Source organism: Gobio gobio (assembly GCF_949357685.1).
Source record: "Gobio gobio genome assembly, chromosome: 10".
Classification (NCBI taxonomy): domain Eukaryota; kingdom Metazoa; phylum Chordata; class Actinopteri; order Cypriniformes; family Gobionidae; genus Gobio; species Gobio gobio.
The window spans coordinates 39400165-39421158 of record NC_137116.1 but is presented as its reverse complement, the minus strand read 5'-3'; the positions used below and the strand labels follow the sequence as shown (position 1 = coordinate 39421158).

General features: G+C 37.8%; 1 protein-coding gene across 2 annotated transcripts in view; it reads right to left on the bottom strand.

The window, feature by feature from the left end:
- Positions 1–40: 40 nt before the first annotated feature.
- The window catches only part of kazna (kazrin, periplakin interacting protein a), a 65731-nt gene continuing 44777 nt past the window's right edge, over positions 41–20994 (bottom strand). For both annotated transcript variants that reach the window (XM_079827976.1, XM_079827977.1), the window contains exons 3-16: positions 19291–19482; positions 15591–15727; positions 15292–15462; positions 15014–15097; positions 13066–13240; positions 12751–12935; positions 11205–11328; positions 9010–9215; positions 8730–8848; positions 5181–5412; positions 4881–4982; positions 4623–4789; positions 4382–4502; positions 41–1757 (exon numbers count right to left, since the gene is read on the bottom strand). In XM_079827976.1, the coding sequence (XP_079684102.1) occupies positions 1599–1757; positions 4382–4502; positions 4623–4789; positions 4881–4982; positions 5181–5412; positions 8730–8848; positions 9010–9215; positions 11205–11328; positions 12751–12935; positions 13066–13240; positions 15014–15097; positions 15292–15462; positions 15591–15727; positions 19291–19482 (2174 nt within the window). In that variant the 3' untranslated portion in view covers positions 41–1598. The remainder of the gene's footprint in view (positions 1758–4381; positions 4503–4622; positions 4790–4880; positions 4983–5180; positions 5413–8729; positions 8849–9009; positions 9216–11204; positions 11329–12750; positions 12936–13065; positions 13241–15013; positions 15098–15291; positions 15463–15590; positions 15728–19290; positions 19483–20994) is intronic.

Here is a 20994-nt window from a genome sequence, read left to right as displayed (position 1 = left end):
TTATGCATGAATCCAGAGTCATTGAAAATAAAAACTTCATAATACAGAGACAATTTAAACTTTATTTTAAAATAACATGAACTACATACTACTAAGCAGCCAAGTCTTATTTTCATTCATCTTTTCATATTTCATTTTTTTTTAAAACTGTAAAATAGGAAGACTGTAGATCTGTTAGCATTCTTACTGTTTATTTATGATTCTCAGAAAATATCTAATCTCATATATGTTTTAATATATACAAGCATTATTAATCACTCCAGTCTGCAGTCAGGGTGGTGCATGTCAAATCACCAGCAGCAGCACCCACATAAATGTGTCAAACAGGGTTCACCCAAACATAAATTCCTAGAGCGGAACAAACACTCAACAATATTTAACTACTTTATGGGCAGTTGTGATTCTGGCAGTGTTATTGATGTTGGACAAAGGTTGACCATATAGGCAAGGTGCTTCCTCATAGCTGTCTGTTTAAGTTAAGGAACGTCATGTAACTTTTATAGTAAAGTTAAGGAGTGTTCTGATTTGTATTAGGCCTACGTATTTTTCTCAGTATAATAAAGTACATTATTAATTCTGTGTGGGGAAATTGTGGGAATGGCAGGTATGACGTGGAACAAATACTCAACAATGAAGAAACAAGTGATAAAAAAGCTGATTATTTTTCATAAATGGCAAACCCCTAATAATTGTCACAATAGTAATCTTGTCTTAATTTCCTAGGATACAATAAGGCAGAAGTATCAGAAAGAATAAAAATACAATTCAAGATTTTTAAATGGAGAATGTTGTCTATAAAAATATGCATTCTTTTACGCTTCTTCAATAAGTTTGCCTAATAAACAATGTCATATCTTTGATCTTTGCACATTTGCTGTGATGATTAGAATAACCTCTGCTACAACTTACCAATGTGCATGCCCTTGGAGTTGGTATGGCATACAAATTACAGTATGTATGCATGATATAGGATGGTAATTTACAAAAAAATTAAAAAAAGTTAGCAGGTTGGAACCGTTGGGTTTTAAACAGGTTTCTAAGAGAAATTTCATATCATAAATAATTGTGCACTGTGATTGTGAAAGCATGAGTAGTAACCTTTAGTTATGGACTTGCAATTTACCTAATATCAATTATCCTCCTGATCCTTATTATAATATGAACCACATTACTATTTGAACCCCAGTGGATATGAGCCATCTATTCAAATAATAGCGTACTACTTACCAAGACATTTCACATTCTAATTTTCAGTATTTTGTGGATTTAAATCTAACATCTACAGCTAACATTCAATGTAAAATATTCATTTTAATGGACAAAATTCCAATTTCCAACATCAAACATCTAAACAGATAAATAAATGTTAACTCTGTCTCACTTTGAGACAAATGAGTCCACATTCACACCAACATAAGGTCTACAAAACAATGCCAACGCCCATATACTGGCATACTGTGAGTCCAGTCAGGAGATGTGAACTTTCTTTGAGATTTCTTCATTGTTGACCTTGAAAAAGAAAAGAAAATCCCTCCATTTAGGAGCTTTAAGAAAGTTTTTTTGTTTTTTTTAAACAGTGGTCTAGACAGGAGAAAGACTCAGACATTGGTGAGCTCAGCAGCAGAAAAATGTCGAACTGGGCAATGCTCCCGCTGTAGCGAGACCTCCTGAAGTCCATTCCTTGGAAATGAGCCGGACCTGTTATGGTGACTGATCTTCCGTCCAGTGAAATTCTTTGGGCTGAGACCGAGCTGCTGCTGCAGGAAGAAATGGATCCATCAGATTTCTGATTCAATGGTTCTACAAATATTTGACTTTTAAGAATTATTCAAGCAATAATACAAATCTTCACTCTCTGTGTGGGTGCACTGTTACTGAGAACTACACTCATCGGAAATTCAAGAGCAAAGACCTTGAGAAGAGAACACACGGTGGTTGTGTGAAGACATTCATGCAAACGAGAAGGTGTTAAATGACTACGTTTAAGGTCACAGTTCACCTGTGTCACAAAAAATAAGATTTAAAGGGTTAGTTCACCCAAAAATGTTAATTATCCCATGATTTACTCACCCTCAAGACAGCCTAGGTGTATATGACTTTCTTCTTTCAGCCAAACACAATTAGAGTTACATTAAAAAAATATCCTGGCTCTTCCAAGTTTTATAATGGGAGTAGGATTTTGATGCCCAAAAAAGTGCATCCAACTATTCAAAAGTAATCCATACGGCTGCAGGGGGTTAATAAAGGCCTTCTGAAGCGAAGCAATATGTTTTTGTAACAAAAATATCCATATTGATAACTTTATAAATTAGAATGACTGGCTTGAATTTGAACTTACTTTGCGACCGTTAAAGGAACGTGCCAAATTTTCGGGACTTTGGCTTATTAACTGTATTCCCCAGAGTTAGATAAGTCCATACCTACCATCAGTGTTGGGGGTAACGCATTACAAGTAACTTGAGTTACGTAATAATATTACTTTTTCTAAGTAACTAGTAAAGTAACGCATTACTTTTCAAATTTACAACAAAATATCTGAGTTACTTTTTCAAAAAAGTAACTTAAGTTACTTTTTCACATTAATTTGATTGATAGCTCTACTGCCCCCATGTTGAGAAAAATAAGTGCAGAGGCGTTGTGTGTAAACATGATGGTTATTGTAGTTCTAGACTAAATGTGAGCATTTATTTATTTCACTAGCACAATAAAGATTCTGTACTTCTCAAAATGAATAAAATCAGTCAAATGCAAAATGCAAACCTCCAATAATGAAATGTTAAATAAAACAACTATTTTTATGCATAATCTACCTATATATTTAATTTGCCAATGTCTTGCTGCTGACCTTTGATGATGAAAATTACTAGATTTTTTGTTTTTATTGGTAAAACTTTTTTCTCCTGCATCCTATTCTACCGTTATCCAGAATGGCAGCACAGCAGAGCTGCGCCCTCGACTGAATTTTGCATTTTTACCTCAGCCTGGGGCTTATTATTTCAATTTTGGTATGAAGAGGTCTTTACCGTTGCACAAAAAAATCACTTTTTTGTTATAAAAAAAAACAAAAACAAGCCCAGCCCAGGTGAGAAAAAGTAACGCAAAAGTAACGTAACGCATTACCTTTCTTAAAAAGTAACTAAGTAACTCGATTAGTTACTTTTTAAGGGAGTAACGCAATATTGTAATGCATTACTTTTCAAAGTAACTTTCCCCAATACTGCCTACCATTCACATCTCCGTGCGTGCTATAACTCTGTCTGACGCACCCCCCCTCCCCCCACTAGCCTAGCTTAGCACAAAGACTGGAGGTATATGGCTCCAGCTAGCCTACTGCTCAATAAGTGACAAATTAACACCAAATCGCGAGCAAATCACTCCGCAGAAGTAGAGCAGTGCTGCGCCTTCTGAGAATATAGTACCCAGTATGTATACATTTATAAGATGGCTGTGTCTCATGTGACCTTGTTATTTGTACAAGCTGTGACTTTACACATCACAACATGTAAATAGGAAAATGTTGGCGTTATTTAGTCACTTATTGAGCAGTAGGCTAGCTGGAGCCATATACCTCCAGTCTGGCAAAGTTATGGCACGCACGGAGATGAGAATGGTATGTATGGACTTATCTAACTCTGGGGAATACAGTTAATAAGCCAAAGTCTCAAAAAGTTGGTTCTATATAGTATGAATGTGTCTAGTATGAATGTAATCCGGATATACTACATCCACCATGTTATCATTATCGTGTGACCTACCAGCGTCAGTTGCGTCCCTTCACCTCCATTCATAAATCCTCTCCCATGGCCTCATGGGATACTAAGGTGTCCATCGAATGCGCACTTCAGAATCAGCGCAGCTCTACATCCTGACGTCATGCGTCGGGTCAAAGGTCACTTTTCCGACGGAACTCAACTTGCGCACGGCCGTTACCGGAAGATTAGAGTTATAATTATGGATATTTTTTTAACAAAAATACATCGCTTCACTTCAGAAGGCCTTCATTAAACCCCTGGAGCCAAATTGATTACTTTTATGATGGATGGATGTGCTTTTTTGGGCTTCAAAATCTCTTATTTTTTAATATAACTCCAATTGTGTTTGGCTGAAAGAAGAAAGTCATATACAGCTAGGATGGCTTGAAGGTGAGTAAATCATGGGATCATTTTCATTTTAAAGGATTATCTTAAAGGGTTAGTTCACCCAAAAATGAAAATTAGCCCATTATTTACTCACCCTCAAGCCTTTATTTTCTTTTATAATAGTTTATTGGTATCTTTGATACTGCCATCCATACATATTCTTGACAGATTTCAAAAGATTCCCCTTAAAGGTGACATTAGTATGCGATTTAAGGCTTTACGATTCCGGTTTAGTTTTCTACCTTCACCCTCCTTAAAGACTGTTGATCGTCATGACAACTGGGGGATGAGCTGCTTAGAGAACTTTGTCGATGGAGTGTGGGCGGAGTCCCCAAAGGTTCAACTTCCTGATCAAGCCCTGCCCTGCAGACAGAGACATCTGATGAGAAAGCTGCACCACTCCACTGTCTCTTGATATTACAATATATAAAGAGACATTTATTCATAGAGATATATGACTGTGCATCTCTCTTGCTCTCTTACCTGGCTGCACTGACAAGTGCCTTCATCTCTTCATTCAGGTGATGACGGACCATGTGCTTGTTGCTTGGAATACATAAAGCTGTTGCCATGGTGTCAGAGCTGAAGGAGGGATCCAACACCATGACAGCACCATGAACTCCACTGTTCTGAAGACTGTCAGCAAACTCCTAAATGAAAACACAAAAACTCTTTTGAGTCTTTCCATATACCAAAACCTACACGTTCTCTGTTATCATTGCTGTTCTCTCTCTTTAGTACCTTTAGATCAATCTCTTTGATCCATTTGATGATGCGATGACAAGTCCACACTACAGGGTCTGTGTTCTGATTCTCACACTCAGATCGCCTGGACTGCAAAATCTGCAGAAAAACAGTATCTGGTTATTTGTTGTTTAGCTTCATTAACTTACTACAGACCTTTATACAATCTGAGGGGTTTTTTTTTTCAAACTGGGCTTTTCTGATGTGTGTTTGTGATGGTTGTTCCTTTCTGATAAGGTTTGGTGCCTGTGGGAATTGCCAGTATTACAGCTTTTGGTTTATGTGTGTGTGTTTTACCTCTTTGTCAAAGCTGAGCGTGTGTAGCAGTTGTATTCCCAACAGCAGGCTGTTCTGGTGGGCTTTTTTAGAAACGTGCAGATGTTTCTCTAGGTCGGTGCGTGTGAGTGTACTCAGGAGACGTCCGTCCACAAGGTGAGTGTGGAAGAACTGGGAATATTGAGGGAGACCCACATCAGTCAGCCAGGCCTGAGCCACCCAGTGATGATCCAGATCAGCTGCTTTAGAAAGGCTGAAACGTGGCCACAATAAAGAAAAGGAAAAAATAGTTTTATTATCTAGAAATAAATGCTTACAAATGCTTTGTATTCATGCTGGTCTCATACGGTTTTCAAAATTTATACCACTTTCAAGAAAAAGTTGTAATTTAATCACTCTAAAATGTATACACTATAAAATGTCTCCAGCGCCACCATTTTCCAGAGCTGCAACCTACCTGGAGTCTCCAGAAGTGCAAGGTGTCAGGATCTCAGAGACTTCAGTTAGGTAAAGAATCCTAAAAAATGACCCCCACTAAATAAGAATCATAAGCTGAAGTGTTGTAAAATACATGAAGCCTGCTTTTTTATAGGCTTTATAGGTTTTATAGGGAGAATGACTCTTGAAGGACCAGCACCACATCCTCTAGTACCACTGTTTGAAGAATTCATCTTCCAGAATCTGGCAGGACGTTTTGGGAGTTCATTTTAGTCCATCCTGAAGTCCGTTTTGCAGAGATGGACTAAAAATGAACTCCCAAAATGTACTGCCAGATTCTGGAAGATGAATTCTTCAAACAGTGGTACTAGAGGATGTGGTGCTGGTCCTTCAAGAGTCACTCTCAACCTATCTGTCCATAAAGCCTATAAAAAAACCTTCTTCATGTATTTTACAACACTTCAGCTTGTGATTCTTATCTAGTGGGGGTCATTTTATAGGATTCTTTACCTAACTGAAGTCTCTGAGATCCTGACACCTTGCACTTCTGGAGACTCTAGGTAGGTTGCAGCTTTGGAAAATGGTGGCGCTGGAGACTAAAGGGTTCCTGATGGTTTCACCCTTAATTCTTCACCTTAATTCTTAATTCTTTTGCAGTGAACAGGTGTCTTTTCTTCACCACCTGTTTTTGTCAGATCCTGCTGACCCAACGAGCATTTCACTGTCCAATGGTCATGCCTTAACTGCAATGTCTAGTATTGCATTAGTATTGCATCCTTCTCATGGGCATTTAATACTTTTTGACTTTTCAGTCTGAGTTAAATCTCTTTTTTGGCTCAATTTATCTGTAAAAGAAAACATGCCTAATAATTCTGCACACCTGAATATAAGGTGATTTTCATTTCCAGCCTTCATTAACAATTATATATCACTTATACATTATTAAATACTAAATCAATAGTAGTTATTAGGATTACTGTGGTTTGGAATTGGTCAAATGTGCCTGGAAAAAAAATATGATCAGAAAATCAACGTGCCTAATAATTCTGCACTCCCTGTATATATATATATATATATATATATATATATATATATATATATATATATATATATATATATATATATATATATATATATATATATATATATATATATATATATATATATATATATATATATATATATATATATATATATATATATATATATATATACAGGTGCTGGTCATATAATTAGAATATCATCAAAAAGTAGATATATTTCCCTAATTCCGTTCAAAAAGTGATACTTGTATATTATATTCATTCATTACACACAGACTGATATATTTCAAATGTTTATTTCTTTTAATTTTGACGATTATAACTGACAACTAAGGCAAATCCCAAATTCAGTATATCAGAACATTTGAATATTTCTTAAGACCAATATAAAGAAAGGATTTTTGGAAATCTTGGCCAACTGAAAAGTATGAACATAAAAAGTAAGAGCATGTACAGCACTCAATACTTTAATTGGGGCTCCTTTTGGCTGAATTACTGCAGCAATGCGGCGTGGCATGGAGTCGATCAGTCTGTGGCACTGCTCAGGTGTTATGAGAGCCCAGGTTGCTCTGATAGTGGCCTTCAGATCTTGTGCATTGTTGGGTCTGGCATATCGCATCTTCCTCTTCACAATACCCCATAGATTTTCTATGGGGTTAAGGTCAGGCGAGTTTGCTGGCCAATTAAGAACAGGGGTACCATGGCCCTTAAACCAGGTACTGGTTGCTTTGGCACTGTATGCAGGTGCCAAGTCCTGTTGGAAAATGAAATCTGCATCTCCATAAAGTTGGTCAGCAGCAGAAAGCATGAAGTGCTCTAAAACTTCCTGGTATACGGCTGCGTTGACCTTGGACCTCAGAAAACACAGTGGACCAACACCAGCAGATGACATGGCACCCCAAACCATCACTGACTATGGAAACTTTACACTGGACCTCAAGCAAAGTGGATCGTGTGCCTCTCCTCTCTTCCTCCAGACTCTGGGACTCTGATTTCCAAAGGAAATCCAAAATTTACTTTCATCAGAGAACATAACTTTGGAACACTCAGCAGCAGTCCAGTTCTTTTTGTCTTTAGCCCAGGCGAGACGCTTCTGACGCTGTCTGTTGTTCAAGAGTGGCTTGACACAAGGAATGCGACAGCTGAAACCCATGTCTTGCATACGTCTGTGCGTAGTGGTTCATGAAGCACTGACTCCAGCTGCAGTCCACTCTTTGTGAATCTCCCCCACAATTTTTGGATGGGTTTTGTTTCACAATCCTCTCCAGGGTGCGGTTATCCCTATTGCTTGTACACTTTTTTCTACCGCATCATGGTAGAAATTCAGATCCCAAAATCTGAATTTGGGATTTTCCTTAGTAATCATCAAAATTAAAAGAAATAAACATTTGAAATATATCAGTCTGTGTGTAATGAATGAATATAATATACAAGTTTCATTTTTTGAATGGAATTAGTGAAATAAATCAACTTTTTGATGATATTCTAATTATATGAAAAGCACCTGTGTGTATATATATATATATATATATAGTAATCAACATTTTGTAGTCTGAACTTAACTTATTATTATTATAAAACTTTTTTTAAATATATTTTAGGATAAAAGTACTATATTATTTTTTCATGAATATCATGAATTATGAAAGGAATAATTCACCCAAAAATTTACATTCTGTCATTAACTCATCCTCAAGTTGTTCCAAAGCTGTATGAATTTCTTTGTTCTGATGAACACAAAGGAAGATATTTAAGAACTGTTGATTGACTTCCATAGTCTAGTATTATTTCCCTACTATGGAAGTCAATGTTGCCCAGCAACTGTTCCTCATATTCTTCAAAGCATTTCTTTTGTGTTCAGCAGAACAAACATTCACACAGGTTTGTTATTAATAACATAAATAGCATTACGTTTTTTGCGTCATTACCACTTGACCTTAACAATTTTATAATTTGAACTAACCTTGTCTTGTCATTGAAAAGTATAATCTTTTGATATTTTTAAGTGTGACCTTGACACCAATAAGTATATGCAGCAGCAGGGGTCCTTTCTAAGATATCATATTTTAAATCTAATGGTGTCTCTCACCCATATCCTGATTCTGCATCCCTGTAGTCTTCAATTGCCAGTCGGAGTTTTCTGCGGTGCATTGAATTACTGATACCCACAACAAATTCTAGGTCCTCATCCGTAAGAAATAACAAGACCTAAGAAAACACACCGAGATTAATGTTTAATTCTTACATTCAGCAAAAACGCTACTTTTTTGAATAGCCTAAAGTATTCAGAGCTGATATGATCAGCTGTGTTTAATTTTATAGACTCATGTTGACGTGTTTATGTATCACACTGACAAGGTCACATCTACCTTCCCACTTTTGACGTTGTCTGTACAGGCCCTTATGTACATCGGCATAGCCATGATCACCTCCAGCCATGCCTGCACGGTTCCAGCACGCCAACGAGACATGGGGGCCGTCCGCGCGAGTTCCACCTGCTGAAGCCGATCCAGCTGCTCCTCGCATTCTGATAGGCTCACACTGAGGCGGGCGGGGCTTGATAAACTGTCGGAGTCTAGATTGGTGGATGACGGCAGAGGGGCGGGGCTTAAGTGCGAGCATATTCATCTTTGTGTATTCCTCTCAGGTAAAGACAAAATGTGTTTACGCGTACGGTACCATAAATACAACATATAATGATTCAGCTATACGAATTTAGATAAATGTCACGAAGCACACATTTTTATTCCATTTAAATAACGTTTTTGAACACCAGCCACTCTTGTGTGTGCGAACCAATATCTTTTCCAGTAGAAGGCAGCACTAAACCGCCTCTAAAACCGCAAACAACCCAAGCGTCCATGGGTGAGATCCTGGCAGTGTTTGCTTAGAATCAACCTTAAGTGTTTGGGTCCAGAGGTAATAAATTCATGACTGACAAACCAGATGGCTACTGCTAAGTGCTTGTAAAGAGTAAACGTTTTGGGAAAATGCAAACGGCTCGTCTAGCCTGGTTTTGCCAGAGATGAATGCTTTCAGCTTATGTACACAAGCCATCCATATGTTAAACTGTATTTTCCCCATTTTCTAATAGTGCTTCATTATCAGGATTGTGGAGCTTGCACATCACCAGAAGCTAAGGAGGCACTGCAGAGAAAAACAATACAGAATTCAGACTTTGAGAGCCCCTGTTAAGACTTCAAAGTGAGATAAAAAAGGACGAATGGATTAAGCATACACACACACACACACACACTCACAGATAAATGCCCCATGTGGTTAAGGATATTTAGTAAGTCGTTAATTATGATTACACACACTCTACTTCTTGAGATCCACCAGATGAGGTAGCCAAAGACAAGCTCAAGGAGGCGAAGTGCCAAAACACAATTACAAAGAGCAAAGAACTCAACCACACGCTGTTCAGTGTTTTTGATTTTATTTCAAAATAGTCTGTACGTAGTTATATAACTTATTACCATTTTCAAGTCCATGCCATTTAGAGTTCCATGCTATTCAGCACCAGCCTGAGCCAAACACAGCAGGGAAAACGAGAGCAGTCTCTCCATCTCCAGCTGATGAAGAACACACTACATGCTCTAAAAAAACGTGTTTATTTCTTCATTTCATATCAGTGCAATATTGAAATGTACACAATGGTAAGAATCTGCCACTGAATGATAGCTAGCACTGATTTCAGAAAAATAAAAAAGAGACTATAATTACAAAGTTTAATGGTGAAAGGCCCTGTTGAGTAAAGGTAATCCAGTCCCCATTTGCAAAGCAGCATGGGAAACTACTGTGGAGCTCTATGTCATACCCTGCTTTATTAAAGGTAAAGTAATAATTTCCATGACAACCACCCCAAGATTTTATAACCAATGGGTTTTGTATTTCCGCACTGTTCTCAAATACATTTTTGCCTCCTGGTTAGTGTTGTTGTGAAGGCAGTTGTCAGAGTTAGTGTGTGTTACGGTGGTTATAAATTCTCCTGTGGGAAAGGCAGGACGAGCTACTGCTCACTAAAGTCACATGACTACATCAAATATCCAAATATCATAATATGCTACAGTTAGATGAATAGATATCTTTTAGATCACAGTGTGAAATGGCATACATCCCTTTTGGGGGTTTTCATACACACTGAGGGTCCTGCTGACTTCCTACAGGAGAGCTTCATCAATATGTTTAACACACAGGTTTAAAAACAGCTGAGACAATGAGCGTTAACTGATATAAAAGGCATCTGGAAACATTTACAAGCACTGAGTGCACAATGACTATTATTTACACATTCAGCAGTCCTTCAAGTTTCCAGTGAGATGCTAAAGTGGGTATAAAATGAACACGCACACACACACACACACACACACTCTGGGGAGGTTTGGTTCTACTGCGGCACAGTTTGGAATCATTGAACAGTCAGCTTATGCTCATAAAGATGGCAGCGATAGAGACACACACACACACACACACACACGCACACACAGAAATAAGTAGCGGGGCTCTCAGCAGCGTCACCAGTCAGCATCCTCTTCAATGTAGTAGTCGGGTGTGCTAGTACCATCAAACAGAGTGGGGTCCAGGGACTTTCTCTGCTTTCCTCGACCGAACACCCGCGAGAGAGAGCCCAGACCCATCCTCTCTTTCTTCTTTCTGCGTCTCTGCTCTTCTAGATCCTCTAGAGACTGGAGACGGGGACAAAGAAATAAATAATGAGTAATAGAAGTAAAGGTGATACATCAAAAATGAGCAGAGAAGCTATTCTGTATCATGCTGTAGCCCAATGCACACGAAGGTTGTCACAATATCTTAATCTCACAGTACAATACCACCTAAAGTATCATAATACTACTCAAAATGTATCATTTCAGATGTGCAAGGACAGAATTCGATGGGAACTCTGCTGTGGTTTTAATTCTTCATCGTTTCAATGGATTTTATTATTATTATTTATTATTATTATAGATTGCAATTTTAAAAATAGTACCATTAAAATATTAATATCATTTTAAATTAAATCACAATATTGAATTAATAGCAATCATTATTATCACAATTAAAATAAATAAAATAAAATAATTATATAGATTAATATATAATTATTAAATAGTCCCTGTATTGTTTTAGTTATTTTGTTTTTGCAGAATTTTTGTTTTGTTTGAGCAAATAATATTGCACCATGCATGTTGCGCAAAGCATTTTTAATAACAGTAACAATAATACATTAATTGCAATATTGAATTAATATAAATTATTATTAGTATTATTATCATATTTAAAATAATAATCATAATATAGTGCTATATTGTTATTTTTTACTAAAATGCTGACTGAGCAAATAATATTAGCACAATGCATGCAACAATAGTTATGGTAACACCATATTTAAACATATTTTGTGCACCTCTTCTAAAAGAACACTTCGCAAACGTAAACTACGGCATTTACAATAAAAAGGTTGCATTTCACCTCAGCTTTAGCTTGTTTCCTAATCTAACCATCCAATAAACCTATGAATATTGTTTAATTAGTATACTATATTAAATATATAATCCACTGCGGCTCACTCAGCGTTCTCGACTGATGTGCCGCTGCCAGAGAACCGTTTTTTTGGGGCCTAATGGTTAGTGAGTCAGCAAGGCACCTAACCCCCAATCGCTCCCCAGGCCCGCAGCAAAATGGCTGCCCACGGCCCCAGGTGTGTGTGTCCACGGTTTACAGTGTGTGTGTGTGTGTGTGTGTGTGTGTGTGTGTGTGTGTGTGTGTGTGTGTGTGTGTGTGTCCACTACTCACTACAGTGTGTGCACTGACTTGAATGGGTTAAATGCAGAGGACAGGACAATTTCCGAGTATGGGTTACTATATTTGTCCGTCACATGTCACTTTCACTATGAATGTTGTTGGCTCTGTGATGAATTGCTATATATATTTATTTCACATTTGTATGTCGGTCTAAATAAAAGAGTCTATGTATAAATGTACATGTAAATGTATTTTGAGATTTGGGTATCAGGTAGACAGTATCATGCCAGACTAGCGTACACATTTGTGTATTTTTGTAATGCAAAGAGTCTCACAATGAGTTGAATGCTGTGTTTGTTTCTTACATTGCAAAGGGAGTGTGTTCTGTGTCGAGGTGAATCCGATGCTGTTGAGGATCTCTCTCCCTCCATCACAGAGGCGTCAGAGACGACAGACGGTTGTTTTGAATGACACGGACTGATCCTGGCTGCGGCTGATGACATCATGCTGATGCCATCAGCATCGCACACGCATGGTGATGCTTTCATTACTAACAGACACAAACATATTACTGATTCAGTGAATTTGTTTTAGAATTAGGAGTCTAATTTTAACTCATTAAACATTATCGTATAATGAGTTAAAATCATTATTGTATGTGTAATGTGTACAGTATGTACCCTGTCTGTCCATTGAGTGGTAAAGGTTTTGTTGACTCTGTCGTATCGCCGCAGTCAGAGGAAGCTCTGCATGCATCGCCCACTCTTGGTTGCCGTTGACGACAGTTTCCGTGGGCATGGCCAGCGAATGTCGCTTAGGAACATCCTTAGTGAGAGTAGCCAAAGACTGTTTTGCCTGGAACACAAAAAACAGATTTAATTCAATCAGGTCCACTTCCTTGTCCAGAGAGTGTTGTAAACAAGTGTAAAATGTGTGAAAATTAATGCGTAGTACTGCCCAGAAAAACTGCTCCAAACATAGTGGCAGTCTGAAGCTAAAGTCACGTTATTAATTGGCCCAAACAGAATTCTGCAGAAAGTACAACATATGTCTAAATTTGAACTCCTATCAAAATTCTACATCTCGTATTCCCCCACATGTGTTAAATCCCATTGCTTTTACATTTGTTTGACCAATAAATATCCATGAATTTTCAAGTTATAATTTAAAAAAAATATTTTATAAATATAAAAATAATGGTCATGTTTCATATATATATATATATATATATATATATATATATATATATATATATATATATATATATATATATATATATATATATATATATATATATATATATATATATATATATATATATATATATATATATATATACACACACACACTTATATATATGAAATATGAAGATTTTTATATTTAGAAAATAGGCTTCCCACAGTCCCACGTAAAATATTGTAATGTGTAATGTACTTAGGCAAGTTAGTATTTTCAGGTTAAGCCAGCTATTTATATTTTTGCTGTAGTGTGTCAGTAGGAAATATCAGTTTACATTTACAAACATTCCTTTTGCCATTAATTGTAATAATCCAGTGAGATTTTTGCATGCACAAGAAGTCTGACAGCAGCCGGTTTGATCCACACAGAGATCTGATCTCACCATCATCGAGTCTGTTTGTGATTACCTGATTAACAGAAGTTAACTGAAATAAAATCTATTTAATGACATTATTTTTGAAAGCATCCTCACTTTACAGCACTTTAAGTGCCTTAAACTTTTCACAGTACTGTAGCTTTGCAGGAAGGTTTCTTCAAGCTTCTTGGAGACGTTACCACAGTTGTTCTGGATTTAGTCGGTCTCAGCTTTTTCTGTTTCTTCATGTAATCCCAGATGGACTCGATGATGGTGAGATCAGATCTCTGTGTGGATCAAACCGGCTGCTGCCAGACTCCTTGTGCCTATAAAAATCTCACTGTATTACAATTAATGGCAAAAGAAATGGTCGGAAATATAAACTGATATTTCCTACTGACAAACTACAGCAAAAGATATAAATAACTGGATTTCTTTGGTGAAAATACTAGACTTTTGCACAGTACATACATACATACATATATAATATTTAAATATATGTAGCTAGTTTACATGGGACTGTGGGAACCCTGTTTTCTTATAAAAACAGGCCACCAATAAAAGTGAATTCTCAGTTCTGTTTAATAAATGTTTACCATTTTTAAATAATTTGTGCAAATTTCTGCACAATTGTCCCCACAATCGGTGCGCTAAATGTAAAACCCCCCCTGCAGATTCCATGTTGGGCCTAGTTCAAAATAATTTCACACCACAGTCATGACAAACAGCAAGCCCAAATAACACCACCATTGCCATGTTCTCCATTATCATTATGTTAGAATGCTTCCCAAGTTTCTAAACATTCTAATAAACTAGCATGCAGAGAGGAACACACAAACACATTTATACTGCCATTCAGGGAACAGAACTGAACATGCTTTTTCCATTCCATATACACAATGGTTCTGTTCTCAAAACAAAATACATTTGCAACCAATAACATTGTCTAAATTGAGCATATCAAAGAGGGAGTCAACACTGCAGACCAATCAAAAGAAGACTTGGGGTTGAGTGACAGGCCTGGCTGATCTTACCGACACGTTTTTAGGTGATGCTGGTCTTTCTGGAGATCGAACAAACACGCGACTCTCTAGTTTCTGAGCCATAAAGTTACTCATCTGTTAAAGAAACACACACATAAACAAAAGCACCCATACACTCAACACTGAAGTTTTTGAGCTAGTTGACAGGTTGTTTGAAGACACTGTAAACCAGACAAACACACATTTCAAATATCTCTGAACCCACTCAGCAGACAAGTAGGATATTCTAATGTGTTGTAGCCTGTTTTTCTAAATGATATGCATCTTACCATGGTTAGTTCAGCTTCCAGCTCCTTGATCCTGTTCTCTCTCAGGTCCAGTGCAGAGCGGAGTGCACTCGCATGTTCTGTGGCCTCTTTGGTTTGTCGGCGTAGGTCCCACTTCTCCCGCTCTAACAGATCCTTTTCCCTCGCTAAGACTCTCACTGCATCCTCACTCTCCTACAACACAAACAAGTTTGTGCGTGAATACTGATGTGTGTGCATGTGTATACGTGGGAATTTATGCATGTTTAAAGTTGCTGTGCAGGTATTAATGCATATGATATGAGAGTATGCCAGAAAAATACTTTTCGGTGTTGCTCATAGTTGCGTATGAAGTCTCGTAGCTGCTCCTCGCGGCTCTCCAGTGTTGTGTAGAGCTGCTGCATCTGATTCACGAGATCAGTCCTTTCCAACCTCAAACGCTTCCGGTCTGTCTTCATTGCTAGGGAAAAAAGAGAGATAGAGAAACAGATATAGATTTATAAAACGTTCCTTAGATGGACCCTTCTTGAAAACCTCTTTCTGTTTCCACAAAAATTAAGCAACTTTAAATTAAGCAGTTTTCAACATTGTTAATACAACCCCAAATCAGAAAAAGTTGGGACAGTATGGAAAACGCAAAAAAAAAAAGAAGTGATTTCTAAATTTACTTCGACTTGTATTTCATTGCAGACAATATGAACACAAAATATTTCATGTTTTGTCTGGTCAACTTCATGTCATTTGTAAATATGCATCCTTTCCTGTCATTCAGACCTGCAACACATTTCAAAAAAAGTTGGGACCGTAAAGCATTTACCACTTTGTAATGTTGCCATTCCTTTTTACAACACTTAAAAGACGTTTAGGGACTGAAGACACCAAGTGATGAAGTGTTTCAGGTGTAATTTTGTCCCATTCTTCCTGCAAACAAGTCTTAAGGTGGGAAATAGTACGGGGTCTTCGTTGTCACATTTTGCGCTTCAAAATGCGCCACACATTCTCTATTGGAGACAGGTTGGGACTGCAGGCAGGCCAGTCAAGTACCCGTACCCTCTTCCTCCGCAGCCAGGACTTTGTAATGTGTGCAGAATGTGGTTTTGCATTGTCTTGTTGAAATATGCATGGACGTCCCTGGAAAAGATGTCTTCTTGAAGGCAGCATATTATGCTCCAAAATCTCTATGTACTTTTCAGCATTAATGGTGCCTTCACAGAAGTGCAAGTTACCTTTGCCAAGGGCACTGACACAACCCCATACCATGACAGACCCTGGCTTTTGGACTTGTTACTGGTAACAGTCTGGATGATCCTTTTCTTCTTTGGTCCGGAGCACACGGCATCCATTCCTCCCAAAAAATACCTCAAATACTGATTCATCTGACCACAGTACACGTTTCCACTGTGTGATGGTCCATCCCAGATGCCTCCGAGCCCAGAGATGTCGACGGCGCTTCTGGACACTGTTAACATAGGGCTTCCTTTTGGCACAGTACAGTTTTAACTGGCATTTGTGGATGTAACTACGTATTGTGGTACTTGACAAAGGTTTGCCAAAGTAGTCCTGAGTCCATGTGGTGATATCGCTTATAGATGAATGACGATTCTTAATGCAGTGCCGCCTGAGGGATCGGAGATCACGGTTGTTCAGCTTAGGCTTGCGCCCTTGTCCTTTACGCACTGAAATTCCTCCAGATTCCTTGAATCTTTTAATTATGTTATGCATTGTTGAATGTGAAATATCCAAATCTCTTCCTATCTTTCTTTGAGGAACATTGTTTTTAAACATTTCAATAATTTTCTCACGTATTTGTTGGCAAACTGGCGATCCTCGGCCCATCTTTGCTCCTAAAGGATTAGACCTTTCTTGGATGCTGCTTTTGTACCAAATCATAATTACAATCACCTGTTGACATCACCTGTTTCAAATCACATTATTATTTAACCATTTTACCTCATTACTAGCCCTAAACTGCTCCTGTCCCAACTTTTTTTTAAATGTGTTGCAGGTCTGAATGACAGGAAAGGATATTTACATATTTATTTATGGGTTTAAAATAAATCCTAACCCTGAGTATGAGCAATAGCAATCCTTCGGGGAGGCCATGGGATCACCAATAATTAAAGAACACAAACCAAAAAGAAAGAGAAACCAATATAAACAATAATTATTCTCTCTATTGAATGTGAATATACTCATATTAACTTTGCAATGTGTGTTATAAATTAAAATCGTTTTTTAAAATTCAAGGTTCTGTGCTCCACTGCTAGTTTTGCCCTGACAAATCAGAAGTGCTTCACAACCTTGCCTATTATCAACCTTCTGCTCTGATTTAAACAGTATGAATGAAAAATCAGATTCATGAAGACCTCACAGAGAGGCCAAAAAACACATGAAGGATCTCTGAGCTATACATAAGAAAAAGATGTACTCATCTTCCTTTTATAACGGAGAAACTCAATGTTGATAAAATCTATTCACCTGTCAGTATATTATACTGAAATAATTTTTCATGTGCTATTTGGATTGTGGTCTCAATCAATTTAAATACATAATACGGTTTCATTTGCATGTAACCGTTCCCATTTATACATTACTATTATTCTCTTGATGTCCAAGATGTCCATTTTCACACTCCAATCTCTCTCTCTCTTTCTCACTCCCTCGCTTTCCTCTTCCAGGGTGTCTCTCTCTCCAGCTGGCTGTGGTTAATATTGTGTGATAACAGAGGCAGTAATTGACTGTTTTAGGTTGTTTGTAGTCTCTGCTCTGACTTGCAAATTGTAGCTCGTCTTTTCCAAGGACATTGAGTCCATTCACCCACCACTTAAAGACTCATTATACAGGAGCCAAACGGCACACAAAAAAAACCTTTTACACACTAGTACACACACACACACACACACACACACACACACACACACACACACACACACACACACACACACACACACACACACACACACACACACACACCTGGTAGGAGGTGGAGAGAGATTGTGAATAGCAGTGTACATTCAGATCAGTAGATCCTGTAAGGAGAGCTCTTCAATTTTCTCCCAAACGGTATGCGTTTCATTAAACTCACACACAAATCACATTATTAGTTATATGAGTTTTCTTTATCCCTCGATATCTTGCTGACGTGGATTCCTAAAGCAGAAATGTACAATGGTCATGATGATTTTCATTATGGATTTCAATAAGCCTTCGCAGAATACTGCAGATATTTTTGGCCACACATATACTGTATATATATATATATATACACACACACATAAAGTCAGTTACTGCTCGGATGAGCACAGAAGACAGCACCCACAATGCAAAGCTGTTTAGGTGCAATTCATGTTTAGGATTGCTGTTTAACTCCCCCTGATCTAGCGTGTGAAACACCAGAACATATTCCTGCATGACTGTCACACTAGGATTTGAGGGTCATTGGAAAAAGTAGATTTCAAGACAAAGTCAGACCAAGGAGAGTAGAATCCCTCGATACCTTAATATTATGCCAGTTTTGTGGTCAGTGCTGTGAAAGCAGCAGGACAAAATAAGGAAAGACTCCATTCTATAGGCTACACCACACAGATGTTGCCCTGCCTCATGTTCATCACCAATCAACTATATGAAATGTAAGACTATCTACATGGGTCTGGGGGCGTTAATTTATTTTAACACGTTATTTTTCCATAACTAATTCATTCAATTAACACGTTAAATTGATAGCCCTAAATATAACATGTCTAATGCCTTTCCACAAGTCAATTCTTGTAAATTACATGTTAAAAATGTGCCAAAATTAATGCATAACTCATTATAAATCACTCATAAATTAAATTAAGCAATCAAGCACTCATATTCTCTCTGTAATATTTATAAATAGTCTTTGTTTTCACTGAGCAAGTTGGCATATAGAACTAAGCAAGGGGTTTGTGCTTTTATGTCTATTGTTTATTTCAAAATGACAGGTCTAGGGTAGGCTGAGAGCTGGGGGTGAAGGTCAGGCTCATGGTATTCATTTCCTACCTTGTAATGCCTCCTTTGCTCTGTCCAGCTCCTGCTCTTTCTGTGTTAGCTGCACTCTGAGCTGTGAGACAGACAGCAGCTCCACGGAGCAGCCTCCACCTGTCTCCTCCAGCTCGCGATTCAACATCTCCCTGACCTGCTTCAGCACTGACACCTCCTCTTGCAGACGCACCACCTCCTCATGCAACAGCACTACAGAGAAAGGGACAAAGAGAGAGCGAATAATTAAACATGGTCATGGTTTCCTCATTTACTCTGCTAAACAGTTAAAGGTTTTTATTATTCAATTATTTACTATCAGTAGCCGGATTTCCATTAGAGAATTTGCTAAACGTTTTCCGATATTTTCTAAATGTCGATAAAAAAACTATTGCGAAATGACGCCGTTTCCATTAACCGATGTAATGGGGCTAAAAAAAATTGTTTTCCTCTTGCGATAAGTCATGGCAATGGATGCCACTGCATTAGCCACTATTTTTAATCAAAGGAGACATAGGTGTTTAGACTGTAAAAGGTTTTATCCAAGCATACAGACTACCGGCACATCCGGGAACTTAACTGTCAATTGTGTCACCTCCCCTATTTTGGGGAAAATAAACTAGACTTCCCATACAAAATAGCGGCACAAAACAACGTCCGTACACAGCTGGCAGGCATGAATAACGTAAGACATCACTAAGATTAAACATGTCAAGTAATTAAATGTCCACCCTGCCTGCCATAGAGCGTGAAAGATACATCCACACACTTAATTTGGTCAATTTAAAAAACATGTCCCTTCATTCTCCCAGCGTCAAATTGGTTTAACAACCCCACCCAGTGGCCAGAGGTGTCTTACCCGGACATTTACTCGTACATCATCGAGTCACCAGGTAAGCCAGTGAATGCTTTTACTTAGCTTTTGAATCATGAAGTACGGATTATGCTATCGGAAGCTAAGTCAGGCTAGTTGTATGGCTGGACAGAGAAAAGTGCACTAAGTACTCTAAATATAAAGACATAATATATACATTTAAAGATGTTTACTTTCAAAAACTAAGTAAAATCATTCACTTGTTACACCAATTTGACGCTGGGAGAATGAAGGGACATGTTTTTTAAATTGACCAAATTAAGTGTGTGGATGTATCTTTCACTCTCTTGGCTGGACATTTAATTACTTGACATGTTTAATCTTAGTGATTTCTTAAGTTATTCACGCCTGCCAACTGTGTACGGGCGTTGTTTTGTGCCGCAATTTTGTATTGAAGTCTATGGGAAGTCTATTTGACGAAATTGACAGTTAAAGGGTTAGTTCACCCAAAAGTGAAAATTCTGTCATTAATTACTTACCCTCATGTCATTCGACACCCGTAAGACCGTTCATCTACGGAACACAAATGAAGATATTTTAGTTGAAATCTGATGGCTCAGAAAGGCCTCCATAAAGTTATTGTAGAACCACTGTAGTGAGATGGACTTTGTAACGACGTCTTTAGTACCTTTTATGGGTCTTGAGAGTGTACAGTGCATTGTGCCAATGGAGGCCTTTCTGTGACATCGGATTTCAACTAAAATATCTTCATTTGTGTTCCGAAGATGAACGGAGGTCTTACGGGTGTCGAACGACATGAGGGTAAATAATTAATGACAGAATTTTCATTTTTGGGTGAACTAACCCTTTAAGTTCCCGGATGTGCCGGTAGTACATATTAATGGCAAGGA